The sequence below is a fragment of the Moschus berezovskii genome, chromosome 19, assembly GCF_049115385.1.
Source record: "Moschus berezovskii isolate FMDL1 chromosome 19, NW_MosBer_1.0, whole genome shotgun sequence".
Taxonomy (NCBI): Eukaryota; Metazoa; Chordata; class Mammalia; order Artiodactyla; family Moschidae; genus Moschus; species Moschus berezovskii.
In genome coordinates, this window is record NC_142478.1 from 68,776,284 (window position 1) to 68,792,794 (window position 16,511).

The 16,511-nt window shown below is 45.9% G+C and overlaps 1 protein-coding gene across 5 annotated transcripts in view; it reads left to right on the top strand.

Annotated features, from left to right (window-relative positions):
* GRK3 (G protein-coupled receptor kinase 3) overlaps nucleotides 1-16,511 on the top strand; it is a 125,632-nt gene that overhangs the window by 91,925 nt on the left and 17,196 nt on the right. For all 5 annotated transcript variants that reach the window (XR_016035364.1, XR_016035363.1, XM_088828283.1 and 2 more), the window contains 4 exons: nucleotides 164-242; nucleotides 2,047-2,177; nucleotides 4,387-4,481; nucleotides 9,272-9,379. Coding sequence is in view for 3 of the 5 variants with exons in the window: in XM_088828283.1 (XP_088684409.1) it covers nucleotides 164-242; nucleotides 2,047-2,177; nucleotides 4,387-4,481; nucleotides 9,272-9,379 (413 nt within the window). In the remaining 2 variants the exon portion in view is untranslated. The remainder of the gene's footprint in view (nucleotides 1-163; nucleotides 243-2,046; nucleotides 2,178-4,386; nucleotides 4,482-9,271; nucleotides 9,380-16,511) is intronic.

The window sequence follows — 16,511 nt, forward strand, 5'->3', positions numbered from 1 at the left end:
TCACCACATAGGTGTCTATGTTTCACATACAGGGCAGTGTCATGGCTTAAAAAAACAATGTATAAATGGCACTTGGTAGTAGACTTACTTTCCAGGACAGCTTTTGCTTTTCTTATATATATGTGTGTGTGTGTATATATATATATTTTTTTTTTCACTCTAGGATTGTCCTTTCATCGTCTGTATGACCTATGCCTTCCATACTCCAGATAAACTGTGCTTCATCTTGGATCTGATGAACGGTAAGCAAGACTTGGGAAGTCTAAATACACTGAATGACTCTGCCATGATGTGTTTTGTTTGTTTCAGGATGTTTGATCTTAGCTTGCATTGTTCCAGACAGACTGGCCATCTGGGTCTTTCAGATAATTAGATTCCCCCTCAAGTTTAAGGAAACCTTTCACGCTTTGAATTTCCAGTTCAACTTCATTTTAAAAAATTGACTGCAGTCAACTGGCGCTCAACTTTAGGAATGAAATGTCTCCTATAGATTCATAGGCCAAAGACAGGAATGTATTTAAAAACCAACTGTGAAGGACTGACTCTGGGCCCGCTCAGATTTTAGCCCAGTAGTCTGTACCTTTAGTCCAGACCCACCATATATCAATCTTTGAACTGTCAGTGATGAACTGGAGAATGCAGGAAGAACTTTAGCCAGAAAGTAGTTTTCTAAGGCTCTTTCCCGGTGGCTCAGATGGTAAAGCATCCACCTGCAGTGCGGGAGACCTGGGTTCGATCCCTGGGTTGGGAAGATCCCCCGGAGGAAGGCCTGGCAACCCACTCCAGTATTCTTGCCTGGAGAATCTCCATGGACAGAGGAGTCTGCAGGCTGCAGTCCATGGCGTCGCAAAGAGTCGGACACGACTGAGCGGCTTTGACTTACTCACTCAGTTTTCTAATACTAGAAAGTGACAGCATGTAATTAATTCAAAGAGTTTTTAGTAACAGGGACTGAAATGGAAAAGCATATATTTCCATAAATGAATGCCTGTTTTGAAGTTCAGTTGAAGTTTTGTATTTTGAGTTTTTGATTTAGAACCAGACCCATCCAGCAACATGAAGGAATTTCACAGACGTAATAATGAGCAGACCAGCCAGACACAGCAGCCTGTTTCCTGTGTGACTCCATTTGTGTGACTGTCAGAGCTGGCAAAGCTAATCGATGAGGGGAGAGGTCAGAGTAGAGTCCAGTTGGCTGTAATGAGGGGCTGTGAGCTGATACTGCTGCCTGGGGTGGGCACAGGGAGCCTTCAGCGATGCTGGAAATCTTTTACATGCTAATTGAAAATAGTTACACAAGAATATGCGTGTGTGAACAGGAAGATACTTAGGGAATCAAAGGTAATGGAATTGAACACACGTGAACCTCTGTAAATCAGCTGTGGCTCCACCTTTATCATTTATGAGAACATTCCCTTACCCTGTTGGTGGCATTCTCTGTCTCTGTAACTGGAGGCCATATGATCATTGACCTTTTTTAACCCTTTATTACGAAAAATTCAAACATACCACAACATTGAAAGGATTTTACTGGGGACACCCAAACACCCAACCACCTGGGTTTTACCAGTTAAAATTTTACTGTATTTGCTTTCTCAAATATCTATCAATATGAGCAGTGTATTTATTTTGGCTCCATATTTACTGTCCACAGAGCCAGCTGCCAGGCCACCTACTGCCTCACTACATGGGTTGATTCAGTTAGGAGACGGGACTGTAGTAATCAAAAGATCAGCTTGCCCCCCCCCCCCATCTCACTCCCACCAAGTGGTATCCATGGGAGCCGTGATGTCCATCCGAGAGCGGAGGCTTGGGTTCATATTGTCCCAGCCACTGTCACATCTAAGTCTTCTCAATGGTTTAGTTTTCTCTGGGATTTCTTAAAGTGTTTCACCAGATTACAGAAGTCAGTGATACATCTATATCATCCATGTAGACAAAGCATAGTTAACCATTGTCAGCCGTGTCACGACTTTGCACGGTGAGCGTGACTTTTGTTTCCCTGGAATTCACGCACCGAGTTACATTCTGCGTCTCTGGTTCCAGGAGGCGACCTGCACTATCACCTTTCGCAGCACGGGGTGTTTTCTGAGAAGGAGATGCGGTTTTACGCCACAGAGATCGTTCTGGGGCTGGAGCACATGCACAGTCGGTTTGTCGTTTACAGAGACTTGAAGGTGAGGTGGTCTGACAGACGCCGCGCCGCCTGTCCGGCATGTGCAGCAGGCGTCGTGTGGTGGTCGTGGTCCCCCACGCGTCCCCCGCTCTTTCACGGCATCCGTCATTTTCCTCCTCTCAGCCCTGAGCAGAACATCACCTCCATGATTTTGGTCTCCTCCAGACACTGAACTCTTTTCTGAGGACTCCAGTCTTTCCCAGTTGTCCCTGTTACCTCCCTGCCTGGTGCAGCATATATGCCAGCTCAGATATTTTAATTAGTTAATTATGAAAAGCGGGATGGGGTTTTTTTGTTGTCACCCATTTTACAATTGATCATAATTCTGTTAATGTTCACCAGGCAACTGATTTGGCCCTGGCTCGGTGTGAGGGCAGAAGGTGTACAGAGATAAAGAAGCAGAGAACCAGTGTCATTCGGGACATATCTACTGGTGAACTTGCACATAGAAAGACTGAGTCCTAACCCCCAGAGGCAGAGCTGATCAGGTCGGGATGGGGTGTCTGACAGCCGGCAGAGCTTCCCCTACCCTCTGAAGCTCAGGCGATTTCGAGATTGCCTTAAAAAAGTCACTAGCAGATTTCCAGGTTCCAGAACTCCATAGCCCCAGTCTGCCACACTGAGGCTTCTTTACCATGCTTCCCTTTAAAAAGTCTTACTGGACTTGAACAGAATGAAGCAGGTGCTTTCTCAGTTTTTCCTTCCAGAGCATGATGCTTGCTTGGTTGAGGGTCCTTCATGAGAGAGGGAGTTGGTGGTTTGCTTGGTACTTCTGAGGTGATATTCATGGAGCCAGCAGCATGAAGGTGGGGGAGCAGATGAAAGGGACCTTGACAAATTATATAGAGATGATCATGCAGGCACATAAAGGTGTAAATAATGGTGAGAAGAAATGTGATAGGCGTGGCAGCTTCCAGAGGATGAGAAACCCACAGAGAAGCCTGTTTGTCTCCTCTCTCCGATTCCTTCTTAAACTGAAAGCAAGTTAACCAGATCAAGTGTACCAATAATGCCCCCTTCTCTAAGGAGCTCATGTGTTTTGATTGGCTTCTAAAAAAGGTTACCTCCTAAAATCCGAAATGGTGTATTTCATAGTTGAGCATAGTATTTTTTTCCACGAAGTTCTTTGTAACTTTTAAAGCCTCCTGCAAAGCTAAAGAGTTACTCCCTTAGCCTTCATCGGAGCATAAAGAAGAGAAAAAAATGTATTTTCATCAAATTAGAAATAATTAGACCCTGGTTGGCACATGACATTTTATTTCCTCATGGTGAGTTTTGCAGAAGAATAAAATACATTCTGAAAGCCCATGAAGCGCCATTGTAATACATTTTAATTTAAATCTGTAACCGGTCTCGAATCATCTTGATGTGGTATTTCTGTTTTCTAAACTATTTAGTAGGCAGTGGTATTATCTAATTTCTATTCAAACTTAATTCTAGTCACTCATGATTATTCATGCTTCAGTTTTCTAATGGCATGCCATTAGTTTTATTTTGAGCAAAACAATAGTTGATCTCCAGCAAAAAAGTACCAAGATGACTGTAATTCAGTGTATATTAGGGAGGGGAATTTCGTTTTTCAGGATTATGCAGACCAAATCTAATCCTAATGGATACATTTCATCAGAGTTGTGGTCAAAATCATATCTGGTCGTTTGGTAAGGCCCTCCATAGATTCTCTCCTAATAAACTGAAATGGCGTTTATCAGGATTAGTGTGGCACCATGGAATGTTTTGATTTCCTGGGTCACCACTTGTACATTGTTAGAAGATTGCTTTCTGTACTGTGTTCCACGGTTCGAAGTCCTGGTGGTTCACAGAGGCTGAGGAGCCAGTGGACTCATTCCCTTTGTGGAGAGACACCCCATTCCAGCTGGATTGCAGTTCTTGCTGTGGAAAGGAAATACTTTAACAGCGATGAACTGTGGTGGTGACCCTCCTGTGTTACCTACCCTGTGTTCCATTGTCAAATGCATAGAATCTTCTCCATCCTTCCTTGCCACTCTCCTGCTAAAATCATTGATAACATGAAAGGTATCAGTGTCAGTCTCATGCCCCACGTGGAGGTGATGATGTAACTAACACTAGAGTTCATGTGTAGGAATGAACTGTGATAAAAATAATGACAGCAAGTGCCTGTGATTTTGGAAGTTCTCCAAGCCTCAGGACGCCTTGGGGACTCTCAGAAATCACCTTTTCTTTCATTTTAGCCTGCCAATATTCTCCTGGATGAGCACGGACACGTGAGGATATCAGACCTCGGTCTTGCCTGCGATTTTTCCAAAAAGAAGCCGCACGCGAGCGTGTGAGTAGTCACGCTGACTCTGTTCACTGTCGTTTCCTAGTTCGACTCACTTTTTCACTCAGATCCCAACCTGGTCGTTTGTTTTCCCAGTTTTCTCTTGTCAGCAGTAGTTTCCAACACGTGATGATGCTGGGTCAGAGGGAGAGGAAAGAAGTGGGGTGGCGTGCTTGCTTGCACCATTCTGGGGGCACTCAGGGGACCCACAGTGTTAGCTGCCCAGGGCAGGGAGGCTGAGGGAAGGATGGGACCTTCGCAGCAGAGCCGAATCTGCACTGGCTCTGTGACCCTCACCCTCTTCATCCACAGGGCAGTGGTCATGGTAGACCTCAACAGCTTACGTGCCAAAGAAGGGGCACAGGCAACTACACAGAACTTTCCAGGGAAGGCCCAGAAGCCAAGCTTCTCTCTCCATCCACTCTCTCCTTCTTTTTCAAAACATTTCCTTTTTTTTTTCCCCTAAAAAGAAATGAGGATTCTTTTTTTAATTAAAAGAATCATCTACTTGCAGCTCAAACTTTTCACGCAGATCCTGTTGTTAGATTTCAGTATTACATCTGTCCTCCATGCAGGGGAAGCTGCTGGCAGCCCCTGCCCTTGGCCATCCCTGCCCCCCGACTCGGTGGGCCCTGAACTGCTTCCGGTGGCCGTGCTTTCTGCACACCTGCTGACACTGTCCTGAGGACTTGTCTGAACCTGAGATCGTTGCAGTGATGGCAGGCGTGTGTAGTGGCTGCCCGGGGCTCAGCAGAGGCGGAACAGAATATGTACTGGTTTTCATTCCTGTTTCTCTGGTGTCAGTTTATCTGTGTAGAAAGTATGGACAGGTGTGCAGTTTGTGGAAAAAATTACCTCAGTTATTTTCTTCTTCAGTATGTCAGTCTTAGCAGTGAACCTCTCAACATTCCATCTTATTTTGCATCATCGCTGTGTTGAATGGTCTTGAAGTAACTCCCAGGGGTCTTGTTTCATGCATCCATGCAGAAAATAAACTATAAATCCTTTTTTTCTGTGTGTGAGACTAGAAGTAAAATGGTTCTAAAACTGCACTACTTTACGAGGGGCTGCATTAAATCAGAATTGCCATTTAAAGCTCTGATCAGATATTAATGGCAATCAGTGCCATTTCTGTAAAGATGTCTCTCCCTTCCTGCAGAATGTGGGACAGGGTGATAAAAGCCTGAACATTTTGCCAGCACTTGACAATTATGAGGCCAGAACCTGGGGTTGGATATATCAGCCTCTCCCAGGGGGTTCATCAGACATTTTTAAGAGAGTCATTTGAATTTTTAATGCCACAGCTATTTGATATGCTAATTTATTCAATTTAGGGTAGTCACAACTGAATATGAACCCAAGAGCTCATAAGAGTTAATCTCCCAAAGGAATTAACTTTCAGAAGCGGGGTTGCTCATTCCCTTTTGGGCCTCACTCGAGTCTCACTGTAATTCACACGCCAGGTCTGAAAGGTGGTCTGTCATCTGTTATCTGAACCGCAATCCATAAAGGGTTCAACCTTCCGACCCTGTCGGGAAGCTTGGTTTCCATGTTTAAATGACAATAGTGAGGTCGCTACTTAAAAAGGATAAACGCTCAATGAAGTATGTTTTTAGGTGGAGGAGGCAGAGAACAGAGGCTGTCGAGACAGATGTGGGTTTGAGTCCTTCCATGTGGCACCAGCCTCATTTTCCTCTTCTGCAAAGAGGCCGTCACAGTGTTGTTCACTGCACGTGACAGCTGTGAGGGTGCAGCCACCTCCTTCACGTAGTAAGGGTCTAGTTGACGCTAGCTGTGTGCCAGGTGCCGTGGGACTGAGGCAGACGGGCTCCCTGACCTCCCAGAACAGCCGCCTAGGGGACTGCCCAGGAAGTGACTGGTGTGGGGACAGCATTCATGCTGTGAGTGGAACGTTGGCTGTCCCAGGAACACGTGGCTGGAGGCCTGAATTCATTGTTATTAGTATCTTCATTCAGTTCCGTTCAGTTCAGTCGCTCAGTCATGTCCAACTCTTTGCAACCCCGTGGACTACAGCACACCAGGCCTCCCTGTCCATCCCCAACTTGCAGAGCTTCCTCAAACTCATGTCAGTCAAGTCAGTGATGCCATCCAACCATCTCATCCTCTGCCACCCCCTTCTCCTCCTGCCTTCAATCTTTCCCAGCGTCAGGGTCTTTTCCAATGAGTCAGTTTTTCGCATCAGGTGGCCAAAGTATTGGAGCCTCAGCTTCAGCATCAGTCCTTCCAATGAATCTTCAGGACTGATTTCCTTTAAGATGGACTGGTTGGATCTCCTTGCAGTCCAAGGAACTCTCAAGAGTCTTTTCCAACACCACAGTTGGAAAAACATCAGTTCTTCAGTGCTCAGCTTTCTTTGTGGTCCAGCTCTCACATGTATACATGACTATTGAAAAAACCATAGCTTTGACTGTTCAGATTTTCATCGGCAAAGTCAGTCTCTGCTTTTTATATGCTGTCTAGGTTTGTCATAGTTTTTCTTCAAAGAAGCAAGTGTCTTTTAATTTCATGGCTGCAGTCACCATCTGCAGTGATTTTGGAGCCCAAGAAAATAAAGTCTGTTACTGTTTCCATTGTTTCCCCATCTATTTGCCATGAAGTGATGGGACCAAATGCTATGATCTTTGTTTTTTGAGTGTTGAGTTTTAAGCCAACTTTTTCACTCTCCTCTTTCAAGATTTCCATCAAGAGGCTCTTTAGAAGCCCGCATAGGGCATGGATATAATCATCGACTTTTTATGGGGTGGAATCTGAGTTTCCAACAAACTAAGGAACTTGAACAAAGTCACAGGCCTGGCAGATTGTGGGGCTTGAATTAAAATCCAGTTCTGTCTGGCTCTAAGGCTCGAGTTTCCTACACTCATTTGAACTCCCCGAGGCTTTGAGAGGATGGACCCGGTACTAGATTGAAGGCTTGTGCCGGACTCTCACCCTTGACTGGGCTTCTCAGGTCTTTTCAAAGCGGTAGGTGTGATCCCAGGACTCCATGTGATGCTAGCAGAGCAGCGTCGTGGTTGGTTCCCCATCTTGACTCCGACTCCGTCCTTTTAATGATGGGATTGGATTCTCAAAAACTAAAAGTGAACCGTGGAGCAGCCACCGGACAACACAGGAAAACTCTGATTGTGGACTCGAGCAGCTCGTCAGTGACTCACTGAGTCCCAGCTGATTTTCTTCAGGAACGCAGCTCTCGGTCTCTAGTTACCACGCCTTCAAATGCTCGGGTGCTCTTTCAGCGTGAACAGCACAGACTGGCAGTGGGAGGCGCCGGCAGCCTTGGGTGCTGCCGAGTGACAGAGGCTGAAAACCACGTGGCAGGTGGTCCAGTGCTCTGCTCTGTGTGCTGTGTCCACCCAGAGGCGTGATGGGCATTAACCCCGTGTATGTCTCCTTGTCGAGATCTTCCCATCCCAGGTCTGGGTTTTGATCCCAAGAATCGCAGGTCATAAAGCCACCAAGGTTTTCCTGGCCACACCGAAATTAAGCCTTCCCAGAAAACGACTTGGATGCCCCTTCCGGAAGTCTCTGACATCCTCATGGTGTGACTCGCTGACCTCACGCCGGCAGACTTTGGATTGCAGAGGGTGGAGCTTTTCTGGTGGATGGACCGGTGCCCATTTCCACTGTTTGGAAAAGTCTTTCAAGATGAAACTATGAGGCTGAGAGGACACCAGTCCCAGTGTTGAGCCAGAGTCATCAACAATCCAGGGTCACTTGTCTGAGCAGATTCTCACCGAAACTGAGCATAAACAAGTTAGAAATGCTTATAAGAACGTAAGGGGTTCTTTTCAAGTACCAGCATTGCCCTGAGCCCATCCCACATGTGTTCTGCGGTATGAAGGTGTCACATCATCACCCATTCTATCAGTGAAGAAAATCGATGAAGGATGGGAATGCAGTTGCAGATAACGGCTTTTGGGGAGCCCTTTTGAGCCCACACCTCTGAAAGTTTCCCACAAGCCTTCTCTCGCTCTTGGAATGGTGTGTGCTCACGTTGTAGGACAGGAGAGGATTTTGAGTTGCAGATAGAACATATTATATGTAAACGGTTGTCCTCCCAGGTGATTTTTCTTAGCTTCCCGCAAGCCATCTGCGCATTTGCTGAGCTGGGTCCTCTGACCTGTCGGCAGCTCTTCAGACCTGGGATTTCTCTGTCTCTGTACCTGTCAGCTTCCCCTCCACCACTTGGGGACCACTGTGACTGTGGAGGGGTGGGGGCCACCATGGATGCCTGTGCAAACCCCAGTCCTCAGCACGGTGGGTGGCGCCTCACAGGAGTGCCCGATCCCATCGCTTCCGGGTTCAGAGTGTTGCAGTTGTCCTCACAGATGGGACGGGCACTAACCTGTCCCCATTGCTTCCAGGTCTGGAACACTGCGGTGTGGTCACCCGTTCATCACCGCTTCCCCAGCCCCACACATCTCCACACAAAAGCTCTCCAGTGGGCAGGAGACCCTTGGCTCCCCCTTGCTGTAGTGGGGAAGGCTCACAAGATTCAGATCTCACCTCCCAGAGCCATGGAGCATGCCCAGAGCATGCACATGGCTCACATTTATCTCATGTGGTAATTTATTAATATTCATTCCTGTTTTAATGAAGGAAAGATCATTTTCCCATTGGGTGTTTGCCAAACCATACCTGATGGAAGCACCAGTGTCTCCTCCCCCTTGTCTATCCTTGCTGCTGTTTGATGAATGGTGCCCTGACCTCTGGACGAGCTGGAATAATTTGTGAGCGGGAACATGCTGGTGACTGCACGTGCCCTTTCTTCTCCCCAGTGGCACCCACGGGTACATGGCGCCCGAAGTTCTGCAGAAGGGGACTGCCTACGACAGCAGTGCCGACTGGTTCTCCCTGGGCTGTATGCTTTTCAAACTTCTGAGAGGGTGAGTGACATGTGTCCCTTCAGTCCATCACTGTGGCGTGCCCTTGGATCAGGATAAGAAATATTTACGTGTTATTAGGTGCTAGTATCTGTATAGATCACATAGCGATCTTTAAGCCACACAGTGACCCAGGCAATGCTCATAGCTCTTTCTGCCCGTAAAAATGAATTTCCTTCCCGTAAGCTTTGGGTATTTTTGTCCCACTCCAGGAAGGAATTCCAGCACATTTAGACGTAAAATAAGACTGTGTTGGACTGTTTCCATTGTTAAGCCTTATTTGGGGAATGAGTGCTATTTTTAAATATAGATAATTGAAGAGGGCTGGAGAATTTCTTTTCCCTAGAAATGAATTACTCATGATTGTCTTGTGAGGTTAAAGCATTTCTTACACAAGAGGGTGAAGACCCAAAGTGAACCTGTGTTAAAAGTGCGCAATTGTTTGTGGACATGCTGAAATTTGCAGTTTTTAAAAACATAAAGATAAAATTGTGCAATTCTGTGTTCTTCACTTGTGTTATACTTGTCCCTTTGGTGTAAGCTGCCGAAGATGATGAAATACAGTGGAGAGAGGATGGAATGAAAGTGCTGTCAAGATATGTTCTCACATTAAACATTTACAAATTATGTTAACATTCCATTAGTTTTAAGAGTCTTGAGTCAATTTTAATAGAGAGCGTAAGTGTTTAAGATGTGTTTTTGATTATTCTCCATTCATAGAGGTACCACAAAAAAGCAGCTTATATTAAAATTTCCTGGTCAGGATTCTCCCTGTTACATTTCCCCTATGAACCCACAGGCCTGGTAGTTTGCTTAACTTGCCACGTTTTTCCTGGAAAGCCTTACTGAGCATCACAGCATGTTCTTCTAGTCTTGGGTTGGCCAAAAAGTTTGTTCACGTTTTTCCATGTTATTTAACACAATCTGGAAAGAGGCTGGATTCCCTGTCTTCCCCCCATACTAGGTTCCAGGCACCCTGGCTGCTTCCCCAGGACTCGGGTAATCTAGTTGTTCTCTGCTCACCACCTCACTTGGGAACTGAAATTGTATTACTGCTCAGAGACTCGGGTCCTGTTGGTCCTTAATTGAATTATTGTGTTTGTGGAGCCTGGAGGGCCTTAATTCATGTAATCAGACTAGCTGACCTAATTAGAGAGTTTCTGCAAAGCAGACCAGAGAAAACCGCTTTCCACCCGAGACGTTTCCCCGGCCGGTGGGGGTCCCTGCGTGTGCAGAGAGTGCATCCAAATACGCTGTCTTCACTCAGGTCCCCTCTGGTTTTGCGGGGAGCGGTCAGAGGTCAGAAGCCACAGTTATAGAATCAAGAGACAATTTTAAAAAACTGCACAACAGCAAAACTGTTGTGCATGAACTCAAGATATGAAAGACAGTTGTGAAATATGGCAGAGCTTTGGTTTAGGGCTTTGTTTATTGATTTCGGTCTAAAATAATGTCCACACGTATAGACTGGGGACAGTCTGGCATATATTCCTGTTTTTATAAGATCCAAGGATGGGTCCATTCGTTAACTCTGTGCCAACAATGTATTTGTGGCTGAAAAAGTAAATTCCATCTTCCTTGGTCACGGTTCAGATCTGCAGGACTGAGTTGGAAGGTGCTACTTCCTCTGTGACGTCCTTGATCAGGCTTGGTTAAAGCATCGCGGTTGATGTAACCCTGTGGAGGGGAGTCTAGGCTGACAGGAAGACATCGAGAGGATGGTAGTGGGGATGGGATGGATGGATAACAAGAGATGAGAATGGTGGCGGCTAGAAATGGCGTCTCACATGGACAGGTTCAGAGAGCTGGGCACAGTGCTTCCGGCAGCCACACTGTAAGCTGCAGCAGTATCAGTCCTCATGGAATAAACCAGACTCCATGCCAGACCCTCCCCAGCACTCGTCCTCAACCCCAGAAGCTCCTGGCAATGCTTGGGGACATTTTTGGTGGTGCCAACTAGGGGAGGGGCCCCTTCTGGTATCTGGCAGGTCGAGGCCAGGGGTGCTTCAGAGGACACCCCCACTGCCCCCACAAAGGGTCACCCAGCTGAGGAGGAGGAACTCTGCTGCAGACCAGTCTCTTCCCATCCTTCCCGTATCTGTGCAGTGATGGTGACCAGGGGTCACCAAGGGTCTTCTCACTTCTGTTTTCTGTGATCAGATACTTCCCACACTGACCAGTGTACCCCATCACCTTGGCTGAAACATTTCTCAGCACCTCTCGTTCTGTCGTGACGCCCTTGAAGGATTCCGCAGGGTGCAAGTGATAGGAACCCGGATGTGAGGATGCTGACGAGGCTGGAGAATGTGTTTGCGTCCCTGGACCATGTGTTGGGTGGGGTCACTGCTTCCACTTCAGCTGACTGTCAGATATGGGAGAGCATCTGTGTACAAAGATGCTGCAAATGTGCGGAATTGTGGTCACGACCCTCGAGCTAGAGTTCGAGCTAGAGTTAACTCGAGCTAGAGTTAACTCGAGCTAGAGTTAAGAGAATGAATTGGTGTGACCGTAGCCTTGATCTTAAACTTGTCCCCATTGATTGTCAGACATGAGGAGAGAGCCCATGGGGTGTTCTGGGGAGAGCAGAGCTCTGTCTGAGGTTACTGAGTTTGTTCCTTTCGGGAAGAAAGCAATGTTTATAAATATTTTGGCAGCTGTTAGCTTAGGTTCAAAACTCACATTTGATGTTGCATGCCGTCTTTTTGGTATTCTAAAATTAATTTTTGATGTTCAGTTCAGTTCAGTCGCTCAGTCGTGACCGACTCTTTGATGTAAGACTTTTTAATCACTTGTGTTTATAAATGGATTGTTTCTGAGCTCTGGTTTCACTGTGAATATGATGTGTTGTGTGTGTGTGTCTCTGTATGTTTGCCCATTGTTTGTCATGTCTTAAACGATTTCCCAACTCATCTGGGGGAAATTCGCAGCTCTCGCACTCTCTCTTGTAATTCCAAAGCCACATCTGACCACCTCACATGCAAATCCTGTTTCCACAACGTCCTTCGACGCAGCCCAAATGTTGCATGAGGGCTTGGCTGGTGTCGCAAGCTGTTGACAGACCCGTTACCGACTCCTATTTAAAGCAGCTGCATCTGGGAGCAGCTGTGATCACACAGGACCTGTGGGCCCCACGTGCCTCCCTCAGAATGGAGATCATTACTATCGGAGGTTTTCTTTAACATTTTCCAAAATAGAAATGGAATCTTGGGTTTTGTTCACAAAGAATAATCAAGAAGCCATTGGAAACAGATGCGCATCAGGACTTGAAAGACCAAACCCTCTCCACACGACACCCCAGAGCCCAAGAGCCGACAAGCATTTCCGATCGTCTCTTATTGAGTCAGACGTAGAGAGCTATATTTATCAAACAGGGTTTGTAGCGACCATGCGCATGTGCTGGGAATGTTTTTGGCACCACTGACTTTAACTCCCGTCCCCTCGCAAAGCCCTCCCTCGGGTCTCATGAAAGTTTTTAAATTTAGCACAGAGCATCCCTGGCAGAACACAGCCATCCTTCTCTGCAAGTGTGGGGCACAGCCCTCTGCTTCCGGCATCGCACAAGGGTCAAGAGCAGGAGGGGGTCCCCCAGCTTTTCACACTGGAGCCAGAGCACGAGGGTTTGCCAAAATAGGGGAGACCTTCCCACATCCTCTCTTACATGTGAAGGAACTCCCTTGGGGAATGGAAACAGTTGTGTCATGCAGACGGACTGAGGTCTTAGTAAGCAGTACTAAGCCGATATTCCTTTTCTCTTGAACCATGAACATGTTCATATCTCTGTGTGTTTTGCATACGAGAGTAATACAAGCCGGAGCTTACCTGATGGTCCAGGGGTTAAGAATTTGCCTGTAGGGGACACACGTTCAATCCTTCGTCAAGGAACCACATATACCGCGGCAACTAAGCCCACGCACGTAGAGCCCGTGCTCCACACGAGAGAAGCCACTGCAACGAGAAGCCCACGCACCGCAGTTAGGAGAGCGGCCCCTGCTTGCCGCAACTAGAGAAAGTCCACCCGGCAACAGAGACCCAGCACTGCCAAAAATAAATCTGAAAAAGAAAGTGATACAAGTCAGGTTTTCAAAAGTTATAATGTCTCATAAATAACATATTATTTGTTATTCTATCCCATTTTCTTTTTAACTGCAGTAATTCAACATTTTTTTCTCCTTGGAAACATTTAAGGTATGAAGAATATTTCCAATCAAAATCTGTTTGAAAGATTAGCGTATGTTTGCTTGGTACTGATTCACCTTATTTAGATTTTTTTTCCCCCAAAATTAAGGCTTTCAAGAGATGGAAATTAATGTGTTTTTCATTGCATAAGAAAGAAAATAAGCGTTAGAATGCCCCTTCTCGTGCAAAGTGAAAACTGAATTATTTAAATAATAAATGCTATAAAGTAGAATCATCTCAAGAGATGGTGATGATGATTCAAGAGATGGTATGGTGCATAGTTTACCTAATTCAGTAGCAGTAAGTAGATTGCAAGGGTGGGCGCAGTTTTAATTAGTTTTTTTTTTAATTGGAGGCAGATTACCTTACATTAATATATTGGTTGGTTTTGCCATACATTGACACGAATCCGCCCCGGGTGTACATGTGTTCCCTTTCTTGAACCCCCCTCCCACCTCCCTCTTCCCCATATCCTCCCTGCAGGTCATCCCCGTGCACCAGCCCCAAGCATGCTGTATCATGTGTCGAACCTGGACTGGTGATTCATTTCACATATGATAATATACATGCTACAATGCCGTTCTCCCCAATCATCCCACCTTCACCCTCTCCCACAGAGTCCCAGAGACTGTTCTATACACCTGTGTCTCTTTTGCAGTCTCATATGCAGGGTCCCTTATACTGCAAGGAGATCCAACCAGTCCATTCTAAAGGAGATCAATCCTGGATGTTCATTGGAGGGACTGATGCTAAAGCTGAAACTGCAATAGTTTGGCCACCTCATGCGATGAGTTGACTCACTGGAAAAGACTCTGATGCTGGGAAAGGTTGGGGGCGGGAGGAGAAGGGGACGACAGAGAATGAGATGGCTGGATGGCATCACCGACTCTGTGGACATGAGTTTGAGTGAACTCCGGGAGTTGGTGATGGACAGGGAGGCCTGGCGTGCTGTGATTCATGGGGTCGCGGAGAGTTGGACACGACTGAGCGACTGAACTGAACTGAGCTGAACTGATACAGGGCTAAGGTTACCATCTTTCTAAATTCCATATATATGCGTTAGTGTACTGTATTGGTGTTTTTCTTTCTGGCTTACTTCACTCTGTATAATAGGCTCCAGTTTCATCCACCTCATTAGAACTGATTCAAATGTATTCTTTTTGATGGCTGAAAAATACTCCATTGTGTATATGTACCAAAGCTTTCTTATCCATTCGTCTGCAGATGGACATCTAGGTTGCTTCCATGTCCTGGCTATTATAAACAGTGCTGCAATGAACATTGGAGTACATGTGTCTCTTTCAATTCTGGTTTCCTCGGTGTTATGCCCAGGAGTGCGATTGCTGGATCATATGGCAGTTCTATTTCCAGTTTTTTGAGGAATCTCCACACTGTTCTCCATAGTGGCTGAACTAGTTTGCATTCCCACCAACAGTGTAAGAGGGTTCCCTTCTCTCCACACCCTCTCCAGCATTTATTGCATGTAGACTTTTGGATAGCAGCCATTCTGACTGGTGTGAAATGGTATCTCATTGTGGTTTTGATTTACATTTCTCTGATTATGAGGGATGTTGAGCATTTTTTCATGTGTTTGTTAGCCATCTTTATGTGTAATTAGTTTTTTTTAATCACATTTAGTTATGTGTTCAACATCCTACTCTGTTTTATAGGACTATTTTGTGTAATATCTTGCTGCAGCTTATGTTTTATATGCCTTATAAATAAACCTATGAGAGTGAAAGGTCAAAGTGTTAGTCGTCCAGGTGTATCTGATTCTTCACAGCCCTGTGAACTGCAGCCCAGCAGCGTCCTCTGTCCATGGAACTCTCCAGGCAAGAATGCTGCCATTCTCTTCTACAGGAGATCTTCCCAACCCAGGGATAGAATCAGGGTCTCCTGCACTCCAGGAGCCTCCAGGGAAGGCCCAAATAAATCTGTAGGACTGGTCGTTTAACAGGCATGTCTTTACTACCAGGAAATCCTATCGTGTATGTCCCTTCTTTAATTTTCAAATAAGTAAATGAGGCCAGGGTTTTCTAGTTTGCATTTTTACTAGTCTCTTTTAGTGCTAGGAGCATCTTTATTTTAAAAAATATTTTATTGAAGCATAGTTGATTTATAGTGTTGTGCTGATTTATACTGTAGAGCAAAGTGATTCAGTTATACGTGTGCTTTTTTTTTCTGTTCTTTTCCATTGTGGTTTATCATGGGATATTGATTGTAGTTCCCTGTGCTGCACAGTAGGACCTTGTTGTTTATCCGTTCCGTATATAATAGTTTGCCGCTGTTAATGCCAACCCCCGAGTCCGTCCCTCTCCCCAGCCCCCCTCTGCCTGGGCGACTACGGTCTGGTCTCTCGGTCTGTGAGCCGGTGTCTGTGTCGTGGATGAGTTCACTTGTGTCATATTTCAGAGTCCATGGATAAGCGACATCTAAGATTAACGTCAGCTCAGCATTTTAAAACCATAATCAAGAGTAAGAATAGCATCTTTACAGGAGACATTTGTAGAGTTAGACTCATTTGTCACGTGTGTCGTCAGTTGCCCCCGTACCCTCCTGCTGTCTCAGCTGCAGGCATATGCGTTCTTTCAGTCGTTCCATTCACCGTTTCGGTGATGTTTGTGGCCTTATGCCGTGCACAGATGAAGAGAGTGAGACGAGGTTTCCATGAATGACTTGCAGCCGACAGCAGAGTCACAGCGTGAGCCCAGGGTGTCTGACTCTTAGATCTGGAGCCATTTGTAGGTTAGAGCATGAGTGAGCAATTCTCAGAACCCTGGAGGGTCTGGGAGCACCGGGTTGGTTTGTATCTCTTATCACCAAAGGAATGTAGTTCTTAAAATTACTGGGTTCTGGGGCGGGGGAGTGTGTTCATTTTGTGTTTGGGTTCAACTACAGCTCTTTGCATTGTTTGAGGGACTCATCCATTTTTTCTAAAAAAACTGTATGAATGTTATTA